Source organism: Telopea speciosissima, chromosome 4, assembly GCF_018873765.1.
Source record: "Telopea speciosissima isolate NSW1024214 ecotype Mountain lineage chromosome 4, Tspe_v1, whole genome shotgun sequence".
Classification (NCBI taxonomy): Eukaryota; Viridiplantae; Streptophyta; class Magnoliopsida; order Proteales; family Proteaceae; genus Telopea; species Telopea speciosissima.
In genome coordinates this window covers 17388456-17415843 of record NC_057919.1, presented here as the reverse complement: position 1 = coordinate 17415843, position 27388 = coordinate 17388456, and the positions used below count along the sequence as shown (strand labels likewise).

The following is a 27388-nucleotide window of genomic DNA, read 5'->3' as shown; positions in this document are numbered from 1 at the left end:
ATATTCCTCAAATCGATTAGGGTTTGACACTGAAAATCAAATAAAACATAAAATTATCCGAAAAAAGAAAACTTCTTAATCATGTTTTACGGGGAGAAATGAAACTATAGTTTTGATAGATTTGATTTGAGTAGTAACTTAAAAAAAGGGTAATTTACGCATACCACCCTGAGGTTTGAAGAAAGGATATTTTTACCCCCTAGGTTTGGAAAATTCTACGTACCCCCCCTGAGGTTTGCAAACGGTAACAAATAGGTCCATTCTGTCAGTTCATGACTAACACTGTTAAAAATTAGATTTGAACTGACGGAATTGCCCTTACAATAAAAAATAAATAAAAAAAACCCTGCAACTCATCTTCCCCAAAATCGATTGGGGAAGATGAGTTGCAGGTTTGGAACACATACACATACCTGCAAACCTGCAATCGGAGGATTGGTTGATCGTTTGGAGAAGGACGAGAAGAGACGACAATGGCGATGGCGATGATGGGATCTGGATTTCAAGCAACATTCGAAGAGGCGCAAGAACAACTCCTTTTAAGAGGGGGTTTACTTCCTCTGCTCAGCATGATAATGCTCATGAAGCGGCAAAATGGGAAAAGATAACATATGCTGGCATAGTATCGTGCACAATTTTAGCTATTGTCAATTTATCGAAGGGTCATCCCCACATTGAAGAGCCAGGAGCATACCCATATTTGCACATCCGTAACAAGGAGTTTCCATGGGGTCCATATGACCTTTTCGAGATGAAGAACACCATTAATGGGCAGTCACAAGTTGATTTTTTTGAAACATTAAGATCTGTTCGAATATTCCCCTCGCTTCCTCAAGCAAGGTGATTTTAGACTTTGACTGTGGCAAGTTGTGTTGGTTTTTATCTTACTTTGTAGTCCAATAAGAACTCTAATTAGTTTATGGCGTAATTTCCCCAGTTTGTCATTAGTTTCTTGCTTTGACCCTCTCTCGTTAATGGCATGGTCAAACCCTAAATTGAATTTTCAACCTCTTCTTCCCAAACCATTCTTTTGTTCCATCAAATCACTTTTGGATCTTTGCATCCATCTGGGTTTCCCTCAGATTGCTTTTCCTACATGGTGGAATCTGAACATCTTGGTGGGTTTTTGTCTATTTAATCTCTCGTGTTCTGCTTCGTTCCACCAAGGTTTTTGTTTCTCCTCGTTTCTCCAGTGTTTATCCCTGCAGAGCTGCGAGAGTTCTTACACAAAATTGGGTTCTTGAAGGCCTGGAATCCAACAATTTTGCAAGAAAAAAAAAAATCTGCAGCCTTAGATTGGATTTCCCCTTCCTCCATATGGGTAATTGAAAACCGAGATTACTTCCTTACTGAATTCTTTCTCGAAATAATCTGACATTGGCCTACTTCTATCTATTTTGATTTTTGTGTCAAGCATGGCAATCTTGAAGTTGTTAAATTCTCTCTTTTTTTTATGTCTTTGCTTCATTCTTGATGAAATTCCTCTTAGGAAGATGAGTTGTAGGTGGAGTAAATTTGAAAATTTTCCCTAATTTCAGTAAGGGTTGAAAGGGTTTTGAAACCTGCAACTCATCTTCCCTAAAATCGAGTGGGGAAGATGAGTTGCAAGTGTTTTTATTTTTATTTTTTATTTTTGTGTAAGGGCAATTCCGTCAGTTCAAGTCTACTTTTTAACAGTGTTAGTCATGAACTGACGGAATGGACCTATCTGTTACAGTTTGCAAACCTCAGGGAGGTATGCAGAATTTTCCAAACCTAGGGGGTAAAAATATCCTTTCGTCAAACCTCAGGGTGGTATGTGTAAATTTCCCCTTAAAAAACTAAAGATAGAAATTCTATTTAACTTTGGGTTCGCATTTTTAGGTATGCGAAACTCTTCCACAAGTCCCTAGAGTACCCCATTCACAACTGAAATGTTAGATTTGATAAATTCTGCTACTAAGAAGAGAGAGTGGTTTAAAGGCACTCAAATTACTGATTAACATGTATAGCAACAATCTAAACAGTTGGATAAGTCTAGATAAAACCAAGTTTAGCTCGACTCAAAACTGGATTAGAGTTTTGCAAAGTTTGGAAGGTAGGGGTGCATTTTGAAATAGTAAAAGTTCAAAGATGCATTTGTAAGTATGAGCAATTTGGAGGGGGCATTTAGAAAAAACCAAAATTTTTTACTCCATTTCCACCAAATGATGGCCAATATGAGAAAAAGATCCTCACGAAATTGTTTCAAACAGAATGATTGGAGTAGGGTATGAGATTTCTCTGCTCGCCCCCACACTTTCTACATTTGAAACCCTCTCCAATAAAATAAGTAAAGGGATTTTCTTATTGATATCCTTTAAGATGTCAAATAATTTGTAACCTTATATTTTTGCCATTTTAATATAGAGATGGTTTATATGACACCTATATAGGTGTATTTAGAATATGACATCTTTTAATTGCTGTTTTATTCCTTAAGTTTGAATATAAAATGATTTTCAAAAATAATTTAAAAGTGATTGATTATTATGTTAATTTTTGTTTATAGTTTAATTATTATGTCATTACTAAAAGATGTCATTGTCATGCATCGTACCCATGTGATTTGATACATGCGGTGTCAATGAGAAAAATCCCTTGAGTAAAATAGTGTTTTTTTTTTTTTCTAAATTAAGGGGATAAATACTATCATTTCACTGAGCACTCAAAATATGCATGAATTTAATAATGCTAATAGTTATCACTTCAATTATTTTAAATTTATTTTTCTAACTAATAGTTCATTTAAAAATAAGACATGACAATTAAAAGTATCAAGTTCTTAATACACCTATATTATTTTACGAAATTTGTATATAAAGTAGGGTTAATCTGTGCACCCTAACTTATAATGAATTTAACCTCTTTTAAATGCCCCTCAAGGTATGACATGAAAATGACAAGGCAAAGGCTAAATTTGTAATAAGACTATTGGTCAAGTACATTGAAGTAAAATTTGAAATATGTAAATAGGGATATTAAGGTAATTGAACTATAACTTGCTTTATTGATGAGTTGAAAGGTAATGGCTACTTTTCTGTTAAATCTTGCTTTATGTAATTAAAGTTTGATGTGATTTATCCATGCTTACCAAAAAAAAAACAGTGATTTTATCTATTCTTTATGTTTTATTTTTTTTACCAAGTCAGGCATTAAAAAAACGTTTTAGCCATCAGTGTTTATTTACATTAGAAATCCTAATAAACTGGCATTATTCTTTGTTTACTCAGTATCAAACCAATATTTTATGTGAACAGATTTTTATATATTTTTTTCTATTTTGCATTAAAATTTCAAAAAATCATAACTTTCAAATCATAAGTTGAGCTTTTACAATCAGGTGTCGTTTTAAAGCTTGTTTCGAGTACTGGCCAATGGTATGAAATTTATAAAAAATAAAAATAAAAAAATAGTAAAAAACATGTTAGAAAATACAATTTAAAATGAGCACAGAGGCAAAAAAATTTAAAGTGAGTCATATAGGCAAAAAATAAAATTTTATAAAATAATATTCAAACGAAATCATTCAAAGCATTTTTGAATACAAGGATTTCAATAATGAGTTACACATAATTATGAAATTTTGAGCGATTTCAAGGTGTTTGACTACTTTTTGACTTGGTTAAATTTTCAAGAGTATTTTGACTATTTTCGAGTTTTTTTTTTTTTCAATTTCCAAAAATGTACAAAACATCATCTTAGTGAGTAAATAAGATTTCTAAAGCTAAAAATTGAGCCCCACACACTATTTAAAGGCACATGATCATCATAGTTGTGCACGCCTCTAGGGTGATAAAATGGGGTGTTTACACACCCAATAGTTTGGCAAATGTGATAACTAGCAAAAAAAATCCACTCTTCTAAATTTTTTCGTAGAAGGCACCGATTTTTTTTTTTTTTTTCTGGGAAAATTACACTCCATTGTCAATAGTTCGGCAAATGTGAAAAGTAGCAAAAAAAAAATCTACTCTTCTAAATTTTTTCGTAGAAGGTACCAAATTTTTTTTTTTATGAGAAAATTATGGTAATAAACTTGATCTACTAAAGTTTGACATTTGAATTAGTATATAAAAGTATTTATCATATAATATGTAATATAAAAGATGAGAGACTGTTTTTTTTAATGTATGTGATTATTAAACAGATGGGAGAAAGAAAGCTAACCGGTTCTGTGCCTTGTGTACCTGCGCCTAAACACAGCCCAACGCAAAAAGATCAGCACCCACCTTAGAAATGCGGAAAGGACCAGGAGTGTGCCGGTCTTTTCGTGATGAGCTGTGTTTGGGCACAGATACACACCGAGGCACAACACCTGTTACCATTCAAATATTGCCTACCTCTGATTTCAATGTAATTTCGAAACCATAAAGCTATAAGACTTAAAAAAGGTGAGGCAGGTTTCAATGGGCCAGCTTTGGTTTTGGTCCTTAGGCCCACCCCCCAACCCCAAGTCAAAGTCAATGAGCCAGCCTGGTTCTGGGCCAGAAGAACTAATCCTTAACGCAATTGGAGTTATGGATGGAATTTTCCATTTTTGTTTGGGTCCCATAAGGCTATAAGACTCAAAAAAGGTGAGGCTGGTTTTCAAAGGGCCAGCTTTGGTTTTGGCCCTTAGGCCCATTGATAGAAACCCAACCCCCCACCCCACCCCCCCTCCAAAACCCCAAGTCAAAGTCAATGAGCCAGCCTGGTTCTGGGACAGAAGAACTAATCCTTAACGCAATTGGAGTTATGGATGGCATTTTGTTTTTTTGGGTCCCATTATCAAAACCATAAATCCAAACCGAACATAATTGAGAGGTCAAAAATTCAGAAAAGTCTTAGGCCCCCCACTTCTGTCGGTATAGAAAACAACACGATCCAGCAAAAGAGTCAAACATTCTGTTTCATTTGCGATGATCGAAGGGTTTTGGGAACCTTAACTGAGCCCACCTTCAACCCCAACCAAGTCACCCCACAACGTTTAAATAAACCTCCTCACTAGAAGGCACGTCATTGGGTCATTGCGTAGGACTAATTCCAACCCCTCGGGGGGCCTATTTCTTGATTTTCTTTGCCTCTTTTTCTTCTATTCTTCTTTTCCACCTTTCCTTTCTGTGGAGAGAATTGGTTCTGGGAGAGGAGAAAAAACCGAGATCAGACACTAACTTGAATTGAGAGAGTGAGAGAGTGAGAGAGAGAGAGAGAGAGAGAGAGAGAGACAGGAAGAAGAGATGGGAAAATACGTTGAGATGTTGGATACAGGAGTAAGGATTGCTGCAAGGTTTCATTCTCACTGCCCTCAAACTGCTCGGATGTATTACAAGCCACCAAATGAAGATGGTAGTAATGGGAACTTCACCACCACCCCAACTGGCTTCATTGCCACTGCCATCCCTCCTGCTAAGCTTAAAGCCCTTGGTGCTGCTTCTGCTGCTCCTCTCACCCCACGTAGAAAGGATATCCTTTACTCTGTTATATGAGGAAAGAATGATCTCCAAACAACTTTGAGGGGGAGAGAGGATGTTAACAAGATCTTCTATTATTTTTTTCCCCCTCATTGTTATTGTACTTTTTTTTTTAATACTAATGATATTAATGAAAATCGTGGTTAAATTAATTCAGAACTTCCTCCTCCCCTTCTAATCTAGCAAGGAATGAAATGATAAAATTCCAAATAAAATTCTGATGGGATGAATGCTCCATCAAAATTCTGCATATGTGAATATATGCAGAATTCATCCATGAAAGGGTATAAGATATAAGAATAGACGAACATCGATATGTTTATACTGAAATAAGAAACAAGGGTAAATGAGAAAGAAGTAAAGATTCATAAATAGCATTCAGATTCAAATTCCATAGATAATATAGATATGATAATGATAGAGAAATTAAAGACTTCCTCATGATTCTTATCGTATATACTTGATACAACTTGAATCTTATTCTCCCCACTTGATAATTCTTTTGATTTTTTTAAAAAGGTTGGTTGATTTTGATTTTCAAATTTATTTATTGAATATTGAATGAGTAAAAAGAATAAATTGCATTCTGGTGGGTGGTACCAACAAAATTGAGTGCAAACTCCCATTTCTTATTGAATTAACCGATCTTTCACCAAAACAAAAAACAAAATAAAAAACTGATCAACTTGCTATCGGAAATTTAGTTTATTTCGATTAGTCAATTTTCACAAAACATTGGTTCGGTACTAGATGTAACCTTTCCCCGGCAAGATGCCTAATATTCAAAATGTTTTGATAGTTAAAGGTCGAGATACTGTCGGCCAACAAATTAATGTGACTCGTGAGGTATAACAATTATTATACAATAATTGAGTTAGAGCTGTAGCTATGAGTGCTACGGATGGCCTTATGAAAGAAATGGAAGTGCTTGAGACAGGAGCTCCTCTCAAGTGTTCCAGTTTTTGGAGAGACTTTTGGACAAATTTTCAAAGTTTTTGGACCTATTGATACTTTAGGCCATGTAAATACTCCGACAACATCTCTTATTCATAGATCCGTGTCTGCCTTTATACAATTAAATACCAAATTATCTATTTTTGAAGAGAGATGTTCAAGTAATTGTTTGAAAAGTTGGGGATAGTAAGCAAAATGGCCATAGTGTAGGGGGTGTCCAAATAATTTTCTCAAAGAATTAATATAGTGGATCTTTTAGCTCCATATTGGCCAAAAAACTGGATTATTCGAGGGAGCTAGGGTGGGTAAAATAGTACTCATCATAGAATTGATCAACAACATTGCCAAAATGCATGGCAGTGTATCTGTATTTAGCAGAGTAATATAAAAACTACAACTCCAGCTGGTAACAAGGGAAATAAAGGGAAGGGGAGTGAAACCAAATCGATACAAAAATAGAAACGTACATAATTATTAACATAATTGTGTAAGTAACCCCAAAACATTCAAAATTTAGTTATTCAAACAAATTTTTGATAGGTTACATCAATTTATTGAAAAGAGAAAAGAGAAGAATTTACAAAAACCCAAGGGACCCAAAAACCCGAGGAGGGATAGAAGGGACCGAAAACAGGACCTAACAAACCCAATTCGGCCCTTGGGATATACCCTAAGAAGATCTACACACTAGAAGACTAATTAAGCAACATTTGTGGCTTTCAAGGTAAGACAGAGAAGCAATATTTTCAGTTCCAGGGTAATGGAATACATATTGGTCTTTTAGTTGCATTTTACAATTAACTTCAAATATTACAACTAAGAGAACAGATGATGCATAAAAACAGCAAGGAGAAATGCCAAGACATGCTTTTGGCAGCTTAGCTTATCAAAGACGGTTCCTGGGCCACTCCACCATGCACAGATTATTGGCCATCTACTGAGAGAATTCATAGTATTAATAACATATATAGAGTAGAACAATCATTATACAACTAAAATGCATAACATCACATATGAGAACTAAACTGAATTATTGTAAGCAGACCATTCAAATTGTTTAGAAATTTGTAAATAAAGGAGGCGACAGAGGAAGAGAAAAAACTGTGGCTCACCTGATCTGGCGGTTGCTCAGTCATAATCATTGTCCACAGCCCCCCACAAAAGAATTTGGTTCCACAGTTCGTAATTCATAATCGACACTAATTGATGGAGGCAAACACAAAACTTAGACGAGGCAAATATTTGGATCTTCCTCATCAGAGTCAAACTCAACCTGCAAATTGGAAATAAGGACAAGATGGTTGTTATGTATAACAAAAAAGGGCACAAAATCTTCTTTTCAACTAGGAACCACAGAAAGAGACTGAAATTTTCCAACTCCCTTGATAATTAAATGTTCCTTTTTCTTGGCAGGAGTAGCTCACATTTTCATCTCTAAACCATCTTCCGTAGCAATCACGTTTCCAACCTGCAGCTGTGAACTTGAGTTCCCTCTCTCGACGCTCCCGAAAGTCCAATTGCTGCTGTACAAGAAACCTAGAATCTGCTTTGCTTTGCCATCCACTATTCCCGTTAGACTCACAGGGTGGAGATGTCACCGTCATTGGTGCCTCTGTCTTCTGTTTAGGAGCAGGAGGGGCAGTGGGAGAAAAGAATGAAGAGCCCCTACTGAGTTTCCCATTACAGGTTTCATTTCTGGCATTTTGTTTGACTGTTTGGTTGCAAAGTGCCTCAGATGTGGCCTTTCGTGTCTGCTCAATCAATGGTGCACTACGTAACTTGAATTGTTGACTGGAGATATCAGAGCTAGAAGCACCAATATCGCAATCAGATACAGCTATTCTCTTCTTTATCTCCTCTTGTTTCCTAAATTCCCTCTCCCTAAGCTTGGACAAAGCAGCAGTGTGACGTGATCCCTTACTGTGCATCTGCATAATAACTTTTTGACAGTTAGAAACTCAGAGTAAGAAAATTTGCACCAATGAGCCTCAAGCTATTACAGACACACAAAAATATCAGATATCACTAGCATGCTACATGTCAAGTTTTATTGGAGTGATGTTATTCTAACTGACTCCTATTTGATTAATCGCATGCCATCTGTTGTCCTTGACAACCTATCTCCCTTTTTGGTGGTGTTTTCCAAATCGTCTCTGTTGATTAACCACAACGGATGTTTGGTTGTACATGTTTTGTTCACAACCTTTGCCCTGATCTTGACAAATTATCTCTGTGTGCTATCAAATGTGCGTTCCTCGGGTATGCTCGAACTAAAAAAGGCTATGGTGTTATGAACCTGGTACGCGTCAATATTTTGTTAGTGTTGGTGTTAACTTTTTTGAAACTACACCATCTGTTGAGAGTCATCAATTAGATACTGACCTTTTTAATCCTCCACCTATTCCTTTACCAATTCCTCTTACTGACTCCACCACTATACTACTACTTACCCACCTAAGCAATTGCAGGTATACAAGCGTCATTCCAAGTTGACTTCAATGGTTCTAGCTAATCCTCCGATACCGCCCTTTACTTCATTAGAACCTTTAGCTGGGGATCCTACCTTTACTGACTTGTCAGTCACTCTTCGTAGAGGTATTTGAACTTGTACTCAACAGTCTAACGTTGCCTATCATCATAGTTATTAAGGCGTCGCCTTGGCGTCCTGGCGGTTTTGAAGGGTCAAGGCGTTTAGGCGCCTTAGTGGAAAGGCGTTACTTCATTATTTGATTATATTTTTTGCATTTTATTCTATTTTCTATATTTTTATTGGTTTTGTGTATATGATTTTCGTACACTGCGATACACCGAATCATTTAAAAACAAAACAAAATTAAAATATGTAGAGTTTTATTCTATTTCTTATATTTTCATAGGCTTGTATACATTATTTCTGTATATTGTGTTACATGGAATCATCTAAGCCAAACAAAAACGAAAAAAAAAATACGAAAGTCCTCACTCCTCACCGTCTCACCCATAACCAAAAGAGAAGAAAGAAAACCTGCGAAAGAGAAAAGGAGAAAAAGAAGCAGCGGCAAGGGCGACTGTCGCGACTCCCTCAGACCTCACTCCTCAGTCCCTCTCAGTCCCCATCCTCGACCAGCGTCCGGTGAGGCGATGACATCTCCAGCCTTGTAAGTATTGTGCCTTTTTTTTTTTCCTTTTTGCCCTCAAAAATCTGAAACCCTTCTAACCTCTTCACTCTCCACTCTCCACCGACATCTCCATCTCCAGCCTCAACCTCCACCGGCGTCCGGCGACATCTTCAGCCTTGAAGGTAAGTATTGTGCTTTATTTTTTTCTTTTTCCTTCTAAACCTCTATCTTTTAAAGTCTAAACCCTTTCTCTAACCATCTCCAGCCTCCACCCACACCGGCAACATCTCCAGTACCCTGTCTCCAGTCTCCACCCCTACCGGTGACATCTCCAGCTTCCACGGGAAGTGTTGTGCCTTTTTTTTTCCTTCTTCTAAAGTCTAAACCCTTTTCTTCTAACCTTCTCTGTGTTTCTTCCTTTTGCCGCGGTGACCTTTTACATCTTCCGGCACCGCTGTCTTCCTTTACTCCGGCATTCCAGCAGCATCTTCCGGCCAGCAGCAAGTGTCCTTTTTTCTTCGGTTTCAGTTCTTCTCTTCTTCCGGCCAGCAGCACTTCTTCACTTCTTCAGGCCACTGGCCGGTGGCTTTGGCAGCTGCATTTTTTTCCTTTTATTCTTCTAGCTTTTTCCTCTTCTTTGTTCCGTGTCTGACCATCTTCTATTTTTTTATTTTTCTTATTCTCCTATACCTTATTCTTCTATGGCTGGCTTCTACTAGTGGTGGCCTGTGGCTTTGGCTGCAGCTGGAGTGGCTGTTGCTGTAATTTCTGTGATTCAATGTAAATTGTGCATTCCTTAGTATAATTTATGAAATGCATCTGTTATTGTAAGTTATGCAATCTGTGAGTATGTAACTATTTATTATTCTGTGATTATGTGAGTTTATAATTCTAACATCATGTGAGTGAGTAATTATGTGATTCATTGATTTTGTAATTATGTGATTCACTGATTTTGTAATTCTATGATTATGCTATTTTGCAATTCCTTGATTATATACTTCAATTCTTTCATATTTATTTAGGATATAAGTAGAATTATATAAAAATTAATATGCTATTTGTGCCTAATAAAATGGTTATATAAAAAAAAGAACACTAAAACACCTTGCGGCCGCCCTATCGCCAAGGCGCTTAGGAAGGCCCTCAAACGCCATGGTCGCCTTGCCGCCTTGATAACTATGCCTATCATATTTCTAAATTTGTTTCAGTTTCTCATTTTCCACCTTTCCTTTGTAATTTTGCTTTGTCTTTATCTATTGTGTTTGTGCCTGCTAAGTATCAAGAAGCATCGTTGCGTCCTGGTTGGAAGAATGCCAAGAATGTAAAAATGGATGCTTTGTTAAATGGTAAGACATGGTCTCTTACTGACTTAACCCCAAGGGAAGGAACTTGTGCGGTGTCCTTGGGTATACACTATTAAGTATCTATCAGATGGTTTTGTTGAGAGACTAAAAGTTCATTTGGTTGCCTACGGATATACTCAAACATATGGAGCTAACTATAAACTATCTTGAGACCTCTCTAGTAGCTCGTCTTAACTCTGTTCATGTTCCTGTATCTTTGGCTATTAATCTTGACTGGCCTCTGTTTCAACTTGATATCAAAAATGCTTTTCTTTATGGTAGTCATGAGGAGGTGTATATTGAGCACCTCCTGGGTATGTTAAGGGAGAGAATGCATCAAAGGTCTGCCATCTTCACAAGGCTATTTATGGGTTGAAACAGTCCCTTCGTGCTTGGTTTGACAAATTCAGTAAGGTTATTGGTGGTTATGGGTTCATGAACTGCTTCTCTGATCATTCTGTATTTGTTCATCGATGTGGGTCCAAGGTGGTTACTCTGGTTCTGTACGTAGATGATATCATTATTTCTGGTAATGAGGAATGACTCCTCTAGGATTGAGGATGTTAAAACGTATTTACATTGACATTTTCAGATGAAAGATCTGGAAATGCTCAAATATTTCTTGGGTATTAAAGTTGTTTGTAGTACAAACTACAAAGTGTGTCAGTATATCTCAGAAAAAGAACGTTTTGATCTTTTATATGAGACTGGGATGTTGGGCTCTAAACCTATGGATCCTCATCTGAAGCTTGGAGCGTGTGATGACAAAGAATTTGCGTATAAACATCAATACATGCAACTTGTTGGGCTCTACCTAACTGTTACTCAACCTGATATTTCATTTGTTGTGGGTGTTATTAGTCAGTTCATGGAAAGTCCTACACAAGCCCACTAAGATGCTGCTTGTCGCATTTTGAGATATCTTAAAGCTGCTCTCGGGAAAGGTCTTGTTTGTCATACAGATATTATGGGTTACTCTGATATTAATTCGGCTGGTATTGATGGTGATCGTAGATCTACTACTAGGTATTGTACATTTGTTGGTGGAAATCTTGTTACCTAGAGTAAGAAGCAAACTACAGTGGCTCGGTCAAGTGAAGAGGTTGAATAAAGAGTTATGGCACATACGATAGCTGAAATGATGTGGCTAAAGTCTCTCATTCAGGACTTGGGATTCTCAGTTACTAAACTTATGGAGAAGTATTTCAAGCTGCAATTTATATTGATAATAATCCAGTTTTCTATGAGAAGACTAAGCATATTGGGGTCGACTGACGTTTCGTGAGGAATGTCGTTACGCAGAAATTGATCTCTACTCTATTTGTCAACTTAGGCGATCAACTAGGCGATATGTTCACAAGGCGCTGTCTAGGCCTGTGTTTCTTAGTGGTTGTTCCAAGCTGGGCATGGGAGATATATATACTCCAGCTTGAGGAGGAATGCTAAAGATTACTACCATGAGGGGGGGAGTGTCCCTATTACTGCGAGGGGGAGTGTCCCCGTTGAGTTGTAATTGTTGGGTTATGTTTAGGTGTAGTTTCCTTTTACTTGTTCACTTCCTTTTAGTAATTTACTTTCCATGTAATTAGACTTTGATCCTTTGTAGGATTCCTCCAAAGAGTCAATCACTTGAATATGATATAAATATTGGGGCTAGACCACTATAGGTGTATTCTGAATCCTATCATGGCCTGTTGTTCTCCTTCTCTTCTCTAATCATGTATTCTCTCTCTTTTCTCTTCTTCGAGCTTTGTAAGGACTGGTTATCAGTTTCTCTGCTGCTACACCAACAAGAAAAAAATAAAGGACGGTTAGACAACAAGGCCTGCACTTCCCATTGATGAACAAGGAAGTGATTCCTATCCAAATCTTCACCTTTTAAATCCATGCCACTGCATCTGGCTCTTACATCCGACTGGATGTCTAAGATCAATCGAGGTTTAGGTCTAGTTTTGTTTCTAAAAATCCTGAGGTTCCTCTCATACTGAACATGGGAAATGGTGGCACAAAAGGCAATTTTTGCAATTTCACCAATAAATTCTCCTCCGAATTCCTTTGCCACCCATGCAGCATCAAGGTTGATATGAGTGACAATGCGCCTACTAGAAGAGCAAAGGGATCGGATGTCATTCCAAATGGTAGCTGTAATGGGCACTAGAAGAAAAGGTGGTCATGACTTTCTAACACACCCAACAGAATACACAGAAGGGAGGCTTAATGATATTCATCTTCTTTAGTTGGTCCACTGTAGGTAATGCATCAACTAAACAACAGTAAGTAGTGAAGGAATGACGTGGGATATTACCTTGAAAACACACCGCTTTAGCCCAATCCACTCTCCTACCTTCCTTCTCGACACCAGCTCTGCATGAACAGCATCCCAATTGCATTGGATGATGTTGGTCAAGATGGGCATGGCAGTCTAATTGCATGCCATGCTGATTTGGAAGAGAAACCACCCAAAGCAGCCAGCTTCCAAATCACCCTGCCTAGTTCATTTGTGGCTAGCTTTACTTATCTTAATAATCGATCCTATACATGTAGAAGGTGCATGGAGGTTGGCAGGTCATGGTTCCAATCCCCCTCCCTTAGGACAGCCAAAGTATATCTATCCAAGCCTGAGTCATAACCTTACGGTCCCCATACCAGTGCAAGGATCCCATCTGGGTGCCAAGGGTCTAATTAAATCTTTGTATTGGCCATTACCAACGACATGTTTCACCATCTTCTCTGCCTTGGATCTGAACTTCAAGATTTTCCTCCATACCCAAGAGCAAATTTTCAACACTTTCACAGTCCACCGAGACTCATTCTTCAGATATCTGTGATAAATACACTGAACTCATAGGCTATGTATGTTTCTTGGAAAGGTTCTACCATACTTGCTTCAGAATACCTGTCAAATATTGTATCGTTTATAATTTTAAGAACCCAATTCATCTTTTTACCCTAACTGCATAAACATTATGCCATACAACTCAACTCAGCCTTATCCCAATTAAATGGGTCTGATACATGGATCTTTTTTCTCCAATCAACTCTTTTTTAAAGCCATACTTATTACTAGTTCTAAGCTATGTAAGCATTTCCTCCTCACTTCTCCTCAAGTCATTTAGGCCTATCCCTAACTCTTTTAACTCCTTCAATCTACATAAAATCACCCCTTTGTACCGGAGCACTCAAAGGTCTCCCCTGCATATGTCCATACTACCTCAAACAACTTTCTCGCAACTTATCATGTATCGTAGGTACTCCTAAATTAACTTTAATTTGTTCATTCCTTGTTTTATCTTTTCTAGTTTTGCCACGCATCCATCATCATCATTTCACATTTTCACCCTGATTGCATAAAAAGTATACTATAAACCCACTAAATTAAAAGAAAAATTCAGCCTCAGAATTTTAACCATCTTACTGATACATGAGCAATCGATTCTTACTTGCAATGCGCTTATAACCTCATGCAGGCTATTAGGGTCCCAACTCGGTAAAGCCGTCACAATTTTTTTGCTTCAGTGACTAATTTTCGGTAAGTGGTACTATGACACACTGATTCCCAACCTTTCATATCCAGCCATCTATTTATATTGATGCTTCTGATGAAAATTTTAAATGGCATATTTCAGAGCATAAATTGGAACCCAATTGGGCAATCTTCTGTGCGAAGAGATTTAAAGCAATCAATTGGAACAGAGGTTTCCAGAGCAAGATAGGACTCTATTATAGTCACAGTTTTACCAACCGTTGCCCAGCCATCGTTTCATTTACTAATAGCATAGTGAAATTGAAGTTGGAAAGAATAGAAATTTTGCGTGACTTCTGTTCTATTCTAAAGAGGAAAGGAAAGCATATAAACAAAATTGTAAAGAAAAAGAGAGTTAGGGTTACGTACAGAAAGCATGAGAGAGGAGTCGAGAATGGGATGGTGACGACAGACGAGGCAGGCGTATTTGCCATTACAGAGCTTCTTGTACGAAGGGTTAGAATCAACCTCTTTACTAAGGCCCTCCTCCAGCAGATCCTCCACTCTCCTCTTCCTGTTTTGTGCTTCCCTTCCCCAGCTATCCCCACCAAACACGCTCATCTCTCTCCTACTCCGAGTTCAAACCCTTCACGGCTTCACCTGTTCTGTCAAGTTTCCGGATCGCTCCCTCGTCAGTGGCATTTCCATTGTATTGGGAATTTGGCAAGAAACTGACTCCGGAGAGTAGAGACATACATATATAGCACGTGTGTGAACCATAGGATCGGTGGCTCTATAGTCCCCTGTCTTTAGGTTTGAGAAGGTTCCAATCCAACGAGCCTTCCATTTAACATCGGGTCTCTGATTAAACTCTTTCCAACCGTCCAACGTAGGATTTCGATCTTACCATTGTAGCATTTTACTATACTGATTAGGAATCATTAGGATGGACCGAAGGAGTGGAGACGAGGGGTGTCAAAATGGGGACCTAACCGAACCGAGGTCTTATTGGTTGGTTTCGGATTGGGGGCATTACATCCAAAAATCGAATCGAACCATACTGAAAATCGAAAGAATCGGACACTAAAACCGACTCAAAACCCAGACCAAAAACGAAAGAAAAGTGATCTAAATAATCAGATTTTTCTATATAACAACAATTCGGTCTTATCCCAACTAAATGGACCAGCCGACCAGCTACATTGAATTTTCTAAAACTGGGCCGAAACAAACGAAGATAATAGATTTTTTTTTTTTATTTATTTTATTTTGTGTTTTTACAATTTCATTTACCTTCCTTGTATTGCAAAATTAAGGAAAAGCAACCGTAGAGTTTTTTCATGATTAAGAAAGACAAAGAATGATAGAAAATTCACAACAATACATTCAGGGGGCGATTTTCATGCACGGCCGCATAAATAGATGGGTGGGGTTACTATACGTCAAATAGGGAGTGGCACATGATCACTTGACCCCCTATTGCGAGAGAGGACTTGGATCCTCTCTATCTAGCGTGGGAGGGTTTCCAACACACAACCAACGGATGGGTTGGAACGATCCACATTGGGATGAGTGCTGACATGTGGATTGTATCAGCCCATCCGTTGGATATGCATTGGACATTGTCCATTATGAGGGACTTGGATCCTCTCCAGCATAGGAGGGTTTTCGGCACACATCCAACGGATGGATTGACACGATCCACAATGAGATGTGAATCAATGTGTGTGAAACAAACATATATCACCCTTTAGAATTTAAATAGTGGACTAGAGACGAAGAACAAATTTTTAGGCAGAAACTAGTAGCTAGTAACCCCCAAAACAAATAACTCTTATTCATAGTGACCATGAAAAGTACGTACTTGCAATATAGAAACACAACACAAGATTTTATTAATAGGTAGAGAATTAAATTGAAGTAAAATAGCACTGCGGGCGTCTTTGGTGGCCATAAATATATGGATCAACCGTGAGTATTAATACGGCTAAGAGGTAGGAAAGGGGAAGAAGCCGAACTTCATCCTACCAGCATTGCAATGAGAACCATTACCCACACCACAAGCAAAATAATAAGGCTTCCACTTATTGATCACAAACTTTAATCCCTCCCCACCTCCATCCGTCACATTCCCCACCATCTTCGCTCCAGTAAAGTTGCATTTCAAGTAACTCCAGAAGTTTTTCAACAAGTATACATTGTGAGGGAAGGTGGTGCTGTTTGGTGGATCATACTTGAACACGAGTGTGTCGTTTATGAAGAAGGGCCCATTTTGAAAAGCCCAGACACTATAGTTGAAGCCGTAATGCCAGCCTTCGGAACCTCCGACCACGACAACGGTTTTGGCCGTACTACTCACTACCAACATGGAAGCACTTGTGGCCATCATCAGCACAAAGATGATAATAAGCCCTCCTTGCCCATAACCATGCTTGCTTCTCATCAAATCCATCTTCTTCTCAATTGTATCAATGTGATCCAGTGTGAAGATAAGAATTCTATTATCTTACATAGAATAGAAAATATATATATATATATATATATATATATATATATAGTGTGTGTTATATATAAGAGTCCAGGATTGAGTAGTCATCGATCGTCACAGTAGTGGAAATAAGTAGGTGGGGAGAAGAATATCTTACTCGATCTCTATATGTGAAGATTAGAATTCCTCCCTTTCCTTGTATTTGTTGATCCTCTTTCCTGCTTAGGCTTAATCAGTATATATCTTCTTCAATAGCTGGCTGGTTAGGATCTCAATATTTACCTTAAAATAGGATAAATTACACGTCATCCTTTATCACCCCTGTATTAGGGATTCCAATATGACAAATTAGTCTCTATCGTTAGTTTTTATGTTGTTAAGTGATAATGTCAATCAGTTAAATAAATTTAAATTCTTAAACTACCCATGACATCTAAACATAGTTTTTGAAGGGTAGTATTGTAAATTTAATTCTAATATTTTAGTACAAGGACAAAATAGTTCTTTCACATCAATAACTAATAGTAGATTAACATCGTTACTATAAAAAGAGACGGATGAGTATTTCCAAAAAATCAAAAGGTGACGTGTAGTTTACCCTATAAACTATGACTCAAAAGAACAGAACAGATGTGGAAGATCCGGATCTGTTGCGTTAATAATTGCCACGAAACATGAGATGGTGCAGCTAGCTAGCATTTATACTTTATATAGAAGAAAAGGATTTGCTTAGGCAATTCGGCTGGACTTTGGGCATGCAAGACTGAGTGTATTCCTACCGAAACACTGTCGGTCGGGTCAGGCATGGATATGTCAATGACATAAATGCCCCTCTTGAATTTCATTGCGAATAAGGACGGATAGCTATAGAATGAGGGGAAGAACGCAAGGTTATACGTGTAATTTCAGAGATTGAGAGCTCCATTAAGGACACTCATCATGAAGAGCGGCCTGTGGGGTTGGTAATAGTTTTCGGTTAATACGAATTAATGGGTTTCTTGTCTCTTGTCGTCCAATGCATCATTTTATTATTTTCCGTAGACTTTTGGATCCTTTATTGCCGAGCTGCCCGGTAGGACCATGATGCCCGGACATGGTGTTACGCGCAATATTCATCTTACCCTTGCCCAAACGCCTTGCCTGGTAGTAGAGGATCTGGATCCTTGTTGTGCTCTTAGAAGAAACTATCGATTAAAAAGGGAACTACTATTTATTGAATTTTCCTTCTATTCACATCTGATACGATTCGATCCATATTGGTATTGACAAATAGTTTAATACCGGTGTGATACCGTGCTAAAGCCCTGTGCCCTAGCTAATTAATAAAGTGGGTTGGTGAGGATCAAGCTCGTCTACGTCGTGGGTTTGAGCGGCCATCGTGTTGCGCTCAACTCACAAGCCGTTATGTGGATTTCATGTTAATCCAATAGTTGATAGACAAGCTTCTCGGCAGCCTGACAATTTTGAAATTTTGAACGACAATTTTGAATTTTGAATTTTGAATTGAGCTCGTCTACCAACCATTGGCTAGACATGTACCATTTATTGAACGTGTTGGGCTCAAGCTCGAACCAAATAATATTCGATTGTTCCTAGTACAAGGGGCAGCCTGATGGTCACCCAACCAAGACCAACCGTCTAAGAGCCCGACTCAATCCGACCCCCAAGATCCCGATTAAGCCTGACTGTTGCTGAATTATTGTTGTAAATGAATTTGATTGAATAAACCCCAAGGGGTCAGCTCAGTTGGCAAAAGACCAACTCTTCAAATAAGAGATCATGCGTTCAAACCACCTTGGGGCCTATCCCCATCCCCTAATCCTCACCCCCCCCCCCCCCCCCCCAATTTATACAAGCTCTTAATCCAAAAAAAAAGAATTTGATTAAATAAATCTAAATCTTTATAATCAACAAGTCCTTTTGAATTAGTAAAGTGTTCCATTCATACACCATTAAGCTCTACACCTGGGCTCCTGGACTATTATCTTGTAATACAGACCTTTGACAGTTGAAGAATTTACTTAATAGCCCGTTTAGTCTATTTAGTGGTAGCCCCATTAAAGACTGATACCCAATCCATACCCAATCCATCGTTTATAAATGGGAAACTGTGCCTTGCTTATGAGGATCGATTACTTAAATAGGAAGTTCATGGTGTGAGATCCAAAAATGGGAGGGGAGGGGACCAATTAGACTTAACTGAAACCGGCCTGAACTGACCGATTGATACCCCTACTGCACACCATCCGGACCTCTCGTTCTCCCTTTACAGTGGATGAAGGAAAACTGCCGCCTTTATTATATGGCTTGAGCCAGTGTATATTTCTTAAGCTCATTTTTACATTAAGTCTAAGTACGTAGGGTTTAGGAATAAACTATTGGATATAGAAGAACAATCTCGATTAGATGGAGACGACATAAGTCACATAATAAGCTCGACGTTCACACCTCTTCATAGGGTTTACTTCTGTTGTTTTCTTTATACTTTTAGGAGTTTCTTAAAGTTGTTTTATTGGTATATCTTAAGTTGTATAGTTATATTGTAGTTTATATTATGTTTAGAGATTAGGATTTAGTATTTATGTTTCCTGTGCAACACATTTGAATAAAGTTTGGAATTATAAATTTTGAAATTAGGAAGGTCGGACCAGGGTGTTTAACATTTTTCTTAGTTAACGATCTGACCTGAATCCAATCTTGTGATCGAATTAACTTTTTATTTATTTATAGAAAGATCCGTCTATGGAACAATATAGATTACACTGTTACCGTCTATCACAAGAGGAGCAGCTAGGCAAGGATCGGAATTGGGCCAAACAATCTTATCCGTAATGTATTGGGCCCTCCTCGCAAAGTTATCTGGAACAACATTTGCAACCCTTGAAACATACATAAACTGACAGTCATCCAAATAGGAAGCTAAGTACAAAATATCTTCCACAATCGACCGAATGCAAAGGTTAGAACTCTTCTCTGAATTCTGAACGGCAGAGATGACTTCTAGATTATCACTCTCCACTTTTAGCTTGTACACCCCCTCAGGTCTAGCTTCCAATAAACCACTCCTTGTTACTAGAGCCTCCCCCACCAAAACATCAAGAAATGATGTTGGCTATCTCAATCTGGTTCTTCTTTGTATAATCAAGAAATGATGTTGGCTTAATACTTACAAGGGCAAAAGATTCTACACACCAAGACACATAATGGTGGATGTCCCAAGTTTTCTCTCTGCTAAAATCCTCTATTTAAGGATTCATCACCCGCCCCTTCCATTGGTCGCAATCTGAATGTGAGCATCATACATAAACAACTTTATTTGTTTATGTAATTGTTATATTTACCTTTCCTATACATGATGCTTTTTAAGTGGATACTTTGTCTCATGTCAAGTTTTAGTCTAATCAGAACTTGTCAAGTGGCAAAACAAAACATTAAAAAACGAAACTCATGAAAAAGGAGACTTGGGTTTGTGTAAATGCATACCAAACAAAGCCTAAAAAACGAAACACACACACTCTCTCTCCGCTCTCAATTCTGTAAAGTTTTTTAAGGAAACGTGGACATAGCTGGACAAAGTTAAGTATGATTTTCTATCAGCTCGCAGGTTGGACAAGGTACAAATTTCTCTGGATAACAAGGCCCACCCAGGCACCCATCGCTGTAGGATAGCTAGTTGTTTTCTCGTCTTTTTCAAAAGATTAAGTGTACCATACCAGTAGTGGTGTCAAAAGTTGGCCCGTACTGGTAAGCCCGATCTGAATCGGCCAATTGAAGCTCAAGACCGTCAGACTGAATACTTGATGTTTGGGCTCAGGCACAAACCATTGTTCCCAGTGCAAGGTAGTGACACAAAGGTTGCCTGACCAAGACAATTGCTTGCTCAGTTGGTTGGTGCCTTGCGCATAGAATGTAGACTCTCAATAGGTCATGAGTTCAACTCTCCTGTCTTCACCTCATACCAAAAAGCACTCCAAATATAAAAGCAATCAAAAGAAATTGGTTCAGAGGAAACCATCCTTTGAGACAAAATAAGATTATTTCTTTACATGAAACTTCTCAATATTGTTTGAATGATTGCAAAAGGAAATTGGTTCAGAAGAAACTATCCTTTTGAGACCAAATAAATTATTTCTTTATATGAAACATCTTAATATTGTTTGAACGATTGCAAATGATTTCATCATATAGCAATCCAGTTTTAGCCAATAATAAGGTCCTAAAACTCTAAACACATGTCAGAACTATCGAACAAAAATTGACTGAAGCTCGCACTGTATCTCTGTATTCAATGACCAAGTAATCAGATGCTTTTCCTTCACCATGTCTCAAGAACTGAAAAAAGTTAAACAGACAATAATGTATATTACTAGATTCCAACATTAAGTGGAACCTATAAATCTCAAGACCATATATATATATATATATATGGCAAACAAAATGAGGGCCTAGTGTTTAATGGTTACAACCTAGGAGATCTCTGCAGCACAGATCAAAATTTTGAAACTATTCAAAAGTTAAAAAAAAATAATAATAACTGGTGGTTACAATTATGTGTAAAAATAACATCTGGAACACCCCTGGATTGAAGTAGCGGAAATTTTGAATTTCAATAACCAATGTTTCCCCTAGCTAATGGAAGCTTGGAAGAGGGTAAGTCACTAAGCCTAAACCACCGAATTGATAACTGAAGAAGTGATACATATTATGGTGAAAGGATGTCTCATATCAAGTAACAAGGACGAAATCTCAATTACTAAATAATAAACAACATACCATGGAATTGCACAAACTCTATTGAAACATTCTGGAATAAGCCTTTCTTTCCTGATCACGTCTATCAGCAATCTGAAATTCAGTTACCGAAATTTCATAACAAAGTCAGTCGCATACAAGAACAAAATACTTGAAAATGGGTGCAATTTACCAACCTTCTTTTTTGCAACTGCAAGCTCCTTTTTTATTCCTCCTGAAAGACGGCAAATATTAAGGCACATACAGAGATAAAGAACTGATTATATGCAGGAATATTTGGCATGAAAGAGTTTATAAATTTAATTGTCCATTGACCTATTTGCCAGATAATGAGCACGCAAGTGTTAGTATCAACTAACAAGGCTTTTCCAACATAGAACCTGAAAGAAATCATACAGGCTTGCACAAAATACAGAAATTTTGGTGTGCAACATAATTACAGACAGGATGTCTGACACAGCAGAACTTTGAAAAATGATGTGTTCAACTGTGTTTTGGCCACTGATGGTCTTGCAATTCCAACATTTTGGAACCCAACATCCATGGTGTGACAACTGCGTACAACAAACCACTGCAATGCTTAACATGATTCAAAAATTGTTGCTAGTTCACTAACCATTTCAAGGATTTAAAAGTCATGATTCAGGATTGAATCAGACAATATGGCCTGATTCTGATTGATTGTTGGCCAATATTTCTCAGTATCGGACTGGTATCGGAGGATCAGTGTCCCCCAACCCACTCCTGATATTTCAAGCCTTGCACTGATATCATTCATAGCATGTGAGCTACACAATGGCTCCTCATATTACAGCTCTTGAAAACTTTTTGAATGACAAATCACTCAAGCAAGAATCCAGATAGGCAGGATCATCAACCACCAAGTTCATGTTATTTCACTACCTTGAGCATTTTGACAGAAAGAATGTAAATTGTTGATAATTCACTAACCATCACTGGGCTCTAGCTCCAACGCCTTCTTGAAGCTCTCCACTGCAGAGTCCACATCATTAAGGGCCATATATGCCTGAACATCAATAAAACCATTAGGCATCACAAACTACTCCACTGAATAATCAAAGTAGTCCAATATAATTGCTTCAGAGAACGAACTTTTCTAATATTTGCACATAAACTCAAGCAAGCCACAGGAAGGGGAAAATTTTAACAAGTGAACCGCCACATCTATGGCTACATCACAGAAATCAAGCTAAGATGAGCTGCTCATAGTACATACTGTACTGGATGCTTGCCACTCATTGTAACAAAAAGATATGACTGGTCACTACCATGGGAAATCTGTAAGGCAGCAACTCAAAGCTAGAGTTCTGGATAATTTTTGCATAGTACCAAATAATGATTCCTCAGCTTTAATGGAAAGCACTGCTAAGATCAAGAACTCTAATTACAAAGCACACTAGAATCACTGTCAATGTTCCAAATCATCAACCAAAAAGCTAGTTAAGCAATAAAAGTCATTGGAGCAAGTAATATTCATTCAAAAGAGTAATGATTAATCAGGTCATTAGTGATTCAGTTTCCATCATTCCTAATAAAAGTAGATCCAAGTTGCATCACAACCAAATTCAACCCCATAGACAAAAGGTTGAGATAAAACAGGTTTAACATTAGAATGACAGGGGTGGAATTGAATCTGTTATCTCAACGCACAAGGACAGCAGTCTCAGCTGTAAAGCCTCAAACTATCCAAATGATCCCCTAGACAAAATATTCCAGTAAGACAGGCTAGTCTGACTATCCTCAGGAGGATTCCATCATGGCTCCATTGTCAAAATCTTTCCAAATTAAAAACAAAAAAAAATACAGCTCAAGTATATAAAAACAAGACTTTTTTTTGGTAAGAACATAAAAACAAGACTTGTAAGGATGAAAAAAAGCCACAATCTCAGTTAAAAGATAAATTAATTATAAAGGCAATCACATGCACCTCCAAAGCAAAGTATTGATGCAAGACACCAACCTGTCCTTGGCGAAACAAGGCTTTCACGTTATTCTCCCCATCACGCATCGCAAAGTCTGTATCCAACAATGCTCCTTTTAAATCTCCTAATTTCAACTTACAAGCCTAAAGCAAGCATTTTGCATATCAATCAGTTAGGCAGAGAGGAGCAACCATTAAATTGACAATCAGATTAGAATCCCGTTACCAGCTAGTAAATGAGCCCAATTAAGGAATATGCAGTGAGAGAAGAAAAACAGAATATGCCCACGAAAGTGGACATACGATAAACATACTGTGAAAGAGATTTTACACACTTCAAATTTATTTTATCCAGAATATTGAAGCATTGACTTAATGGTAAATAATGCTCTACATGCTACCCCTTTAGCATGTATTTTCCCTTCAACAACCAATGCAATCAGCAGGCCTTTTGTAATACACAGTTAATATATGTATGTCTTCATTATTCATTTCCACATTAGCATGCGCCCCCACCCCTCCCCCCCCCCCCAAAAAAAAAAAAAAAAAACCAAAAAAACAAACACAAAAAAAAAAAAGAGGAAAAAACCTGAAAAAGAGTACTCAACTCTAAAATTGTTGTTTACCCATTATCTCCAAATCAAACCACATCCCCCATAAAAATCTAATCTCGCAAGCAACACTCATTTAGGAGAAATTGACTGATCTTGTTACACAGAGAATTAAATGGGATTGTTGAAGCGGAGACGTGTGTCTGGAGGGTTGTGTGATTGACATATTCCTTTAAAAATTACAGAAAAAAATTTATAGGACAGTTATACGACCACCGGCTATGATGTATAGTGGGAATGTAAGGCAGTTAAGAAACATCATATAGATAAACTCAATGTAGCTGAGATGAGGATGTTGAGATAGATGCGTGGTAAAACTAGGAAGGATAAAATAAGTAATGGACAAATTAGAACTGATTTGGGAGTAGCTACAAGAAAGTCGTTTGAGGTGGCTTAGCCATGTACAATGGAGGCCTTTAATGCTCTAGTACAGAGGAGTGATTTCATTCAGATAGAAGGAGCTGAAGGAGACAGGGGCAGACCTAAAATGACACTAGGGGAAGTGGTGAGGAAAGACATGCATAGCTTAGCCCTTGTATCAAGTATGACTTTGAATAAAGCTGATTGGAAGGTAAGGATCCATGTAAGTGAACACATTTAGTTGGGATAAGGATGAGTCGAGTTGAATTAATTGATCTTTTGTGTCGAAACTGATATTTGTATTGCATCATGAGAGAATGTGATAAAGGCAGCATGGAACTTTCTTGTAATTAATCAGACAATTCACAATGTGCAGAGCACCTCTTTCTTCTTGAGAGGGGGAGGGGAGAGAGAGAATTGCCTGCCTACTGCCTACATAACTGGTGACATATAGACATGCCTATTTGTTGCATGCAAACCAATGGGAAATCAAAACTATGAATTATTGGGTCCAGATTTTTGTTTAATATTCAAAATATCCATACATTTTGTTACTTTTGTAGACATAAAAAAGGATCCGGAAATTCCACAGATGAAATGAAAGGGAGTAAGGTGAGAGAGTTGACCCCATGTTCCCTTTATACATGACCAATGCACTCCTCTTGCTCCACTTTGATAACAAAAACTATCATTATACTACGTTAACCAAGTAATGTTTATGTTTTTTTCTTCAACTGTTTTGCAAGTTAATTTCACAAACACATCATAACATACAAAACTTTCTAGGGACTACACTGAACAGACAGATAAAGATACTGATGTTTTGATGAGTGCAACATTTTATTTTGAAAGGAAAAAAAAAAACTTACAGAACTATTTGTGAATATCTGCGACTTTGTTTTCCTCAAGTATGAACTTTTCTCTGCACAGTTACCAAAATATACAAATCAGACTCAAACTGAGAAATGGTAACATAATGGAGAGATAATTAAGAAACATCACTCCAATAAAAAAAATTATTTTCACCTTCATCAATGTCTTCTTTCTCCCAGCAAACATCCAAGTAGCGCAAAGCCTTCCAGTACTTCCTACAAGCCATTTTGTAGTCTTCTTTCTGTATGCAGTAGTGAAGGTTACACAAGAATGTGAACCAAAATAAAATGTGTTTATAATAAGACAATTGATCATAGATAGTGTATAACCTTTGCATATAACAATAACTCAGGGAGTAATTACGCATAAGATATGATCAGTGAAAAAGAGTGAATAACATGTGAACATGTGAAAAACAGAATACCTTGTAGTGCACATTTCCAAAAATTTTGGCAGAATCTACAGCCTTTATCCACCAAGCAATCTCATGATGCTTCTCATCAAGGTCAGCTGGCCAGTCAGGATAAGTATCACCATCTTTAAAAAAATTACAAAGCCCATCATCCTCCCCTTCAGGAATTTCACCACAATCCGCGACGATAACATCAACAGTGGGTAAATCACCATCACCAGTAGTAACATGCTCAATTGAACGAACCACTCCCATGCCTTTAATTACCTTTCCAAATACAACATGTTTCCCATCAAGATGGGAAGTACGAGTGGTAGTTATAAAGAACTGAGACCCATTGGTGTTTGGACCAGAATTAGCCATCGATAGCATTCCTTTTCTCTCATGCTTCACTTCAAAATTCTCATCTTCAAACTTCAAACCATATATAGATTCCCCACCAGTTCCATCCCCTGCAGATATATCTCCACCTTGTATCATAAAACCTTTAATAATGCGATGAAAACGGATGCCCTGAAATACATATCAAACTATTAATAAACCGATAAAAATACGCAGCAGAGGTCTTGACTAGCAAAGTTAGTTATCTGGTCCAATGCAATTCATGACTGGAGAAGCCACTAAACTTCCATGACAACTACAAAGTCCTAATAAGACGTTTAAATATCTACAACGATTAAAAAGAAGGGTGGGGGCGAGTCAGAATTTTCTTTCATTGAGTTGTGAAGAAACTACCCTTCTAAGAAAGAATTATCAAATGGGTGAAGCCCCAAAACAATCCAAATAATCAATATTGGGAAAAACAGCGACAGCCATTAACATATAAGAAATCATAAACCACCGACAGAACAAATAATCCGTTTTGTCTTTTGTTTGTAGGAAAAGGAAGAGGGGAAGCATTGAGGCAAACGTAAAAAGCAACACAGAACATTATTAACCGTCAAAGCAAAGCGTAGAAAGAGAGAAGCAAAGACCTTGAAATGAAGAGGAACACCAGTTTCGGGACCAATGCCCTTCTCTCCAGTACAGAGGGCCCTGAAATTCTCGGCGGTCTTGGGCACCACATCGCTGTAAAGTTCCACCACAATCCTCCCTTCAAGTTCCTCTCCTATGCTAATATCCAAAAAGCACCGCGGGTTCACCATCTCCTTCCCTTTCTTCTTTCTTCTAGTTTCTTCTCTTCTATTCTTTTGGTCGGTAAAAATGGGAAAAACCCTAAATCCCGCTTTTCTTTTAAAAATGAAAGTTGAAATGCTTGGAGTTACCAACCCTCTAAGCAGTACAGCCACACTGCAATTTTCAATTCAAACGATCACTATTCTACTTCGACCACGGCCTCTTACTAAAATACGCTGGGGAGTATTATGCACGAAGCAGCCTATGGGCGTCACGAAAGGGTTGTAATCGTAAACGCCACTAGGGGTGTAAATGAATAGCCCGTATCCGTTTAGAACTATCTCAATCAATCCAAAAGCTAAATGAATGCAGATACGGATAGACTATAATTATCCGAAAAGCTATATTTATCAATAAACGGATAAAATATCTGATCCGTATCCGTGTCCGTATCCGTATCCGTTTAGTACTATCCGAATCCATTCGATAACTAATCGAATGCAAA

The 27388-nt window shown here is 37.8% G+C and overlaps 2 protein-coding genes across 5 annotated transcripts; both read right to left on the bottom strand.

The window, feature by feature from the left end:
• Positions 1-7147: 7147 nt before the first annotated feature.
• On the bottom strand, positions 7148-14957 carry LOC122658360 (sodium channel modifier 1-like). 2 transcript variants are annotated; one of them, XM_043853281.1, is made up of 4 exons: positions 14759-14957; positions 7847-8350; positions 7535-7695; positions 7148-7359 (listed from the first exon to the last, which is right to left on the bottom strand). In XM_043853281.1, the coding sequence occupies exons 1-3, from the start codon at positions 14948-14950 to the stop codon at positions 7648-7650; spliced, it is 744 nt and encodes a 247-aa protein (XP_043709216.1). In that variant the 5' UTR covers positions 14951-14957; the 3' UTR covers positions 7148-7359; positions 7535-7647. The 2 variants fall into 2 exon arrangements, with proteins under 2 accessions (XP_043709216.1, XP_043709217.1); XM_043853282.1 differs by having other exon boundaries at positions 7148-7356.
• A 5973-nt stretch (positions 14958-20930) lies between these two features.
• Positions 20931-26978, bottom strand: LOC122658357 (peptidyl-prolyl cis-trans isomerase CYP40-like). 3 transcript variants are annotated; one of them, XM_043853278.1, is made up of 9 exons: positions 26742-26978; positions 25780-26280; positions 25509-25596; positions 25352-25404; positions 23551-23655; positions 22521-22596; positions 21746-21783; positions 21591-21662; positions 20931-21149 (listed from the first exon to the last, which is right to left on the bottom strand). In XM_043853278.1, exons 1-8 carry the CDS (start codon positions 26910-26912, stop codon positions 21609-21611), a joined length of 1086 nt encoding a protein of 361 aa, XP_043709213.1. In that variant the 5' UTR covers positions 26913-26978; the 3' UTR covers positions 20931-21149; positions 21591-21608. The 3 variants fall into 3 exon arrangements, 2 of the variants coding, with proteins under 2 accessions (XP_043709213.1, XP_043709214.1); XM_043853279.1 differs by having other exon boundaries at positions 20931-21163; positions 21609-21662; XR_006332430.1 differs by lacking the exons at positions 20931-21149; positions 21591-21662 and having other exon boundaries at positions 21740-21783; positions 23551-23606.
• Positions 26979-27388: the final 410 nt, after the last annotated feature.